Source organism: Phalacrocorax carbo, chromosome 11, assembly GCF_963921805.1.
Source record: "Phalacrocorax carbo chromosome 11, bPhaCar2.1, whole genome shotgun sequence".
Taxonomy (NCBI): Eukaryota; Metazoa; Chordata; class Aves; order Suliformes; family Phalacrocoracidae; genus Phalacrocorax; species Phalacrocorax carbo.
In genome coordinates this window covers 10,699,099-10,705,408 of record NC_087523.1, presented here as the reverse complement: position 1 = coordinate 10,705,408, position 6,310 = coordinate 10,699,099, and the positions used below count along the sequence as shown (strand labels likewise).

The following is a 6,310-nucleotide window of genomic DNA, read 5'->3' as shown; positions in this document are numbered from 1 at the left end:
GTCAGAGTAAGATGCTGCCTCCTTCTCAGCCCCCCTCCTCTGGTCAGAAATCTTCCTGTGCTCCTCCTGCAGCTGTGCTTCTGGGCTGCAATACTACATGCCAACTTTCCTCATCTTTAATGGCCAGATGCAAATCTGTGATGAGGCACTGGTCCTTCAAAGCATTAAGAGGTTGGTGCAGCTGGAAGCACAGCAGGGAATGCTCCATTAAATGCAGAGGAACACTTTCATTTGAAGAAGCATCTTCTGTACCGTTACACCTCATGTGGTCTTCAGAGATGAAAGTTTGTAGGAGGGCTAGAGGAGTGGTAGGAGCTTAATTTTTCTATGTGTAGAAGATGAAAATAGGGCAGGTGAAAGGAAGGTATTTGGCAGGGAGCTGGAGAGGGGCTGGTGCACCTGAGAGGAGGCATGTAGGGGTCAGGGTATGGGATGCGATGGCACTGGCTGGGAGTGCTCACAGCTCAGAGAGCACCAGGAGTAGCAGCAAACCATCTCAGTGGCTTATTGCATGAAGCCTCATGTACAGCCAGCTGGGAACTTTCCACTGGTACAATTTTTTCATAACAAAATACATAAACAAAGCTTCCCACAGGAAATTGTATGTGCTTTCACAGAAGATGGAGAGATATACCGTAAGTAGTGTCATGTCTATCCCGCTGAAACAGTGGTCTAGTGATTTATAGCACTGGCTGGAAGTATGGTGTCATTTAGGTCAAAATTTTTTTATTTTGGAAGTGACCACATGCATCGGTTCTTCTTTGTCTCTTTTGCTTCCTGGTACCAGGTTAAAGGGGGAAAAATGGATACTCTGCCAATTACTGAATGGGAAAACATCTCCTCCTTGTGCTGGATGTATTTAAGAAACGGGCTAACTCAAAGAAAATTTTGGCTCAAAGCAAAGCAGAGATCTCACAGTGAAGGTCCAGTGCAGGGCAGGCAGGATAAACCCCAGTGCTTTCTCAGAAGAAAGCCCCTGGCAAGCAGGTTTTCAAAATAGTTCCTGTTTTGTCAAATGCTCCTAGAAGTTTCCCATAGGAGCCAGAGTTATAAGCTTTAGCATGTTTCTTTGTTCTTTCAAATCTTCCTGCTCTTTCATATTCAGTTATTTGTTTTTGTTTATTTGACTGCTTGGTTTTGTTTATTTAATTACATGCTTTTATTTCCAAGGTTTTTAGTGGTGTCAGCTTTGTTCATGGTGAAATATTTTTTTAACAGTCAAGCTTGCTGCATTCTTCATGAATGCGTGTTGTCCTTAATCTCAAGGATCTTCAAATGGCTTTCCAAGCCCGGCCTGTGTGTTTTGATGGAAGTTTTTCTTGTACCCCATGCAAGTTTCATTTTCATGTGGATAAAAATGTAGCCACATGTTATCCTAAGCATTCTGTGTACTTGTTAAGTTATTTCTATTGCTGCTTCACTGTGGCACAGAAGAGCCAAATAGTTGTGCTCCTGTTTAGTGTTTAACAACATGGTGGCGTAAAAGTGGAAGGAATATTTTCTGCAAGCATCCACAGGAGACAAGGGTCTCCTTCACATAAACTTTTCACCAATTTATATTTTTCAATGGAAAAAAAAATCTAATTTTGTAGGAGCTTTAAAGAATTGCTGAGGTGGATTTTGCTTGCTTGTTTTTCACTTGTCTTTTTCTACTGCAGATCGATAGCAGAGAGCAATGCAAAAGCAAGAAAGAAACTGAAGACTTTTTCCACTGCCTCCTGAAGTATCTGATGCTGAGGAAAGTGCTGATGGTGCTGAATGCCCAAAGTGGTGACACAGCACAAACAAAACGTAAAGCAAAAATATGTTGACCATTGAATACTTTTCATAAATCTAATCACAAATCTGATAACCAGGAAGACGCAGCACGTGCGGTTTTGTTGTGCAGCCCCAGTCTGTCCCTTCACTGATGCAATATGAAAGGTTTCCCTTGTCCAAATGTGCTGGTTTGTGTGTTTTCAGTGCTAAGCGAAGGTTTATTTCTCTCTTACCTCCTATCAGCTTGGCATAATTCCTCGAAAGACAGGGACAAATGTGGTGGGTCTGCCACACGTTCTCTTGCTTCCTTTTGTGAGCACTCAGTAAACACTGGGCATGTCTTGTGGCAAGTGTTTATACAGTGATAATTGCTGAAAATTTGGTCATATCTCTGCAAATTTATCTAGGTGTTCTTGCTTTTAGAAGTCAGGTGAGAAATAATCACTGAAAAAACCTCAGAGAAAAAGTCAAAGAGCTGAAAAGGGCTTCCTTAGGCCTGGCTGTGCTGCACCAGCCCACATGTCAATGGCAAGGTGGGAGCGAGGCAGGCAGCCACAGTCAGTGGGGGCTCTGCTTACCACGGCTTTAGGAGTTATAAAATTTCTAAAGTCTCCTGAAGATGGAAAACAAAGAGGCACCGTGAGGCACAAATGCTGCCTGTGCAGATCATGTCTTCTGCGCACTGGCAGCAAAGCCAAGAAAAGACCATACTAATGCTGCAGGACAAGTCTCTCTGCAGACAGACGTACTCACTCTACCTGTGGCACAATTTAATCTCTGCAGGAAATCCAGATCTGCCAAGTGCAAATAGCCAGCGTTGATAGTGCCTGGTGCCGGAACGACGGGATTTGCCATTGCTGTTACTGTGAACACAGGACAACTTGGATGAGCACCAGCAAATGGTGCTGCTGGTTCTGGAGGGTGTGGGGCTGCTCCTGCAATGTGGCATGGGGAAGTGTTTCCTGCAGAGCACAGGTTTCCTCCCTGTCTGTGCCAGGCAGGGGTTTCACTCAGTGAGATTTGCTATCTGGCCAGGAGCATATTGCAAATCAATAATCTTACAGTAATCCTGGGCTGCATCACAAGCAGCACGGCCAGCAGGTCAGGGGAGGTGATTCTGCCCCTCTGCTCTGCTCTGGTGAGGCCCCACCTGGGGTGCTGCGTCCAGCTCTGGAGCCCTCAGCACAGGAGGGACATGGACCTGTTGGAGCGGGTCCAGAGGAGGCCACAAAAATGACCCGAGGGCTGGAGCAGCTCTGCTGCGAGGACAGGCTGGGAGAGTTGGGGTTGTTCAGCCTGGAGAAGGGAAGGCTGCGGGGAGACCTGATTGTGGCCTTCCAGTACTTAGAGAGGGACCATAGGAAGGATGGGGGCAACCTCTTTAGCAAGGCCTGTTGTGACAGGAGAAGGGGTGATGGTTTTAAACTAAAGGAGGGTAGATTTAGACTGGATATAAGGAAAAAAATTTTTGCAGTGAGGGTGGTGAAGCACTGGCCCAGGTTGCCCAGAGAGGTTGTAGACACCCCATCCCTAGAGACACTCCAGGCCAGGCTGGATGGGGCTCTGAGCAACCTGATCTAGTTGCAGATGTCCCTGCTCACTGCAGGGGGGTTGGACTAGATGGCCTTTAAAGGTGCCTTCCAACCCAAACCATTCTGTGATTCTATACCAGCTTGAGGAAGGCTGTGGCTTTGAATCTGTGCTGCTGAAGCTTGCACAACTTCTCTGTGTTTGTGTGCCACCGTGGGATGCTTATACACCAATTCAACAGAACTGACTAGGATGTTTGGAGTGGCTGTGCTGGGGATGGTGAGTGAGGAGGAGGGAGCATGGAGATGAGACCGTGATCAGTGTTTAATCACTGAAGAGAAAGGGGTATAGTTTAACTTTGGCTCTTATATTGTAAATGAAGTTCATTCCTGGCCAGGTGGCTGCTTGCAACTTTGATGCAGCACACAGATGGTGAGAGCTTTCTACTGGAGCATCACATAGTCCGCAGCAGGATTTGGGCTGTTTTTAATATACCCGGAGAAATGGAAATTTCCTTTTGTGAGGATGGAGAAGGCTAATCTGTGTGAGGGAGGAAAGAAAGGTGAATAGCACTGTGATGGAGGCATCAGGACGACTTGCCAGTGTCTCCCAGCAGCTGGAGGGAGGTGGCTCAGGGCTATGGCACTGGTGTGATGCCAGGCCAGAGCTCATCAACAGAATGCAAGGAGGCACAACTCATACAGACCATCCCTGAGACAAATAAGCTATTTGCAGCGGTAAATGCAGAGCCATGTTGGCTGAGGCTCAATACTGTGAGGAGCAGCTGAACGACAAAATGTTTTACTTTTTACATTTTCACCATTGAATCATATTCAAACAGCAAAGCACATTATGTGCCAGCTGTGGGAAGCTACTGCACATTCACAAAGATGCTGATGGACTGAGCCTTTTATAGAGACTCCAGATGTGCTGGAACACGTGCAGTTTATTCCTCCTTCAGCAGTACACACGGTATCCCCAGTGCAGGCTGAGTGCATGAAGGCAGCCCTTCCCCAAGAGATCAGATGTGGCTGTGGTCAATCAGGAAATGGGGAGGGCAGAGGCTGTGGTTGGCCAAGCTTCCCAGCCCCCTGTCACCCAGTACAAGCCCCAGCCCTGAACTCACTAATGTGAACTTCTTCTCTGCATGTAAACATTCACTGAATTTTGATATTAGCATTTCAGATTTGAATATTGCCCATGAATGAAAGCATTTATTCCTATATAATAAAATCCCCCTATTTCCATATAAAACCTACCTGTAATGAAAAACATTGTTCACAAACAAATAGCAAGAAAAGAAATAAGTGGCTTCCACTTTGTAATTTAAACATTGTCAAAATGTGGCCATAGAGGTGTCCCATCTTCTCACAAAATAGCACGCATGGAAGAAAAGTGCCAGCAGGATGACCTTGCTGGGGAGAGTCGGGGGTCCAGGAGCCGTGCTGGTACTGTCCACCCTGCACTTGTCTTCGCTTGCCAGCTCAGGTGCCACCGTGCAGTCCATGAGGTCCCGTGGATGGGGGACATCAAGTGCCGTTGTATTGTGAGGACCTAGAAAGGCACAGTGCAGCCCTTCAATGGCTCGCCTGCGTGTTGCAGTCCACCGCCAGAACCAAAACATCTTGCAGTCGCATTTCCAGGGGTTGTGGGATAAAAAAACATACTTCAGTTTTGGCAGTTCAGCAAACAAGTGGACGGGGAGGGAGCTGAGGTTATTCTTGCTCAGGTGAAGGAAATGCAGCTTGTTTAAGTACAAGAAAGCAGAGCCTGAGATCAAGGAGATCTGGTTGTTGTTCAGGTACAAGTTTCTCAAGTTCAGCAGATGTCTGAAGGTGCAGTCGATGGCAGTGATTCTGTTGGCTTCAAGATGCATGGTCTTGAGCTGGATCAGCCCATCGAAAAGCTGATTAGGCAAATCGGCGATAAAGTTGTGTCCTAAATTTAACAAGCCCAATCTGAGAAGCTTTGTAAAAGCGCCATTTTGAATGATCCATATCCGATTCTTCCTGAGATTCAGATCGTACAGGGCTTCCAGGTCCTTTAGGGAATCTCTACCAATGGCTTCTATGTTGTTGCCCTCCAGGGACAGCCTCGTGAGGCTGGAGAGGTTCTGAAAGGCTTGTGGGACATACCGCATGTTATTGGAGGCTAAATCAAGCCTTTCTAAAGAAGGGAGGTGTGAAAATAGAAGTGGATGGATTTCAAAGATGTTGCAGTGGGACAAATCCAGGCTGATGAGGTTTAATAGTCCTCTGAAGGTGTTTGCATGCAAGTAGGTGAGGCGTGAGTTCCTGCTGAGGTGCAGCTCTCGCAGTTTGCTGAGAGCATGGAAGGTTCCCGGGGACAGGAAAGTCAGATTATTTCCATCTAACCAGAGGCTGTGGAGGAAAGTCAGATTTCTGAAGGTGTTGGTGGTGAGAATCCGCAAATAATTATTGGAGAGGTTCAGAGAGACAGTGGATGCTGCTATTTCTCCAGGGAGGGCTCTTAGTCCAGCTCTGTTACAGTGGATAATCTCTTCAGGTGCACATTTGCACATGCTTGGGCATGAATCAGAGTTATTCAGACTCAGTCCAGCCGTTGCACAAGTAAATATAAATATAACAAGAAAGAACATGACCAGACACAAATCAGCCACTGCATCTAATACCTGATGGATAGTAGAGAAGGAGACAAGAAAAAAATCATGTACCTCTTGGATAGGTGAACCGTGAGCATTGCAGGGTTGGTTCAGCTGTGCTTTCAGTGCACAGTGAAAATAAATTAACCGGTTCTTCCTGCTGCAGACCAATGGGGATCAAGTCTTTAGGCAGATAAAAGCCGATTAAGGGCCACCCTGCTGTAAAGGGCATATTACTGAGAGGCAGGGAGATTTCTCAGCAGAGCATCACACTCTCACAGTGGTTTTTCCCACCTCCTGCCCACTGCAAACAGCAGCAGGTAACAGGCTTCCCTTGGGATCTGTCTGGGAGAGGATCCTGCTCCTGGGTTGATCGCCGTTCTCAGGATGTGCTTAAAC

General features: G+C 46.6%; 1 protein-coding gene across 1 annotated transcript; it reads right to left on the bottom strand.

The window, feature by feature from the left end:
- Window positions 1-4,624: 4,624 nt before the first annotated feature.
- LOC104049524 (nyctalopin-like) lies at window positions 4,625-5,908 on the bottom strand. The gene has a single exon (XM_009510226.2). It carries the CDS (start codon window positions 5,906-5,908, stop codon window positions 4,625-4,627), a length of 1,284 nt encoding a protein of 427 aa, XP_009508521.2.
- Between the last annotated feature and the right edge of the window lie 402 nt (window positions 5,909-6,310).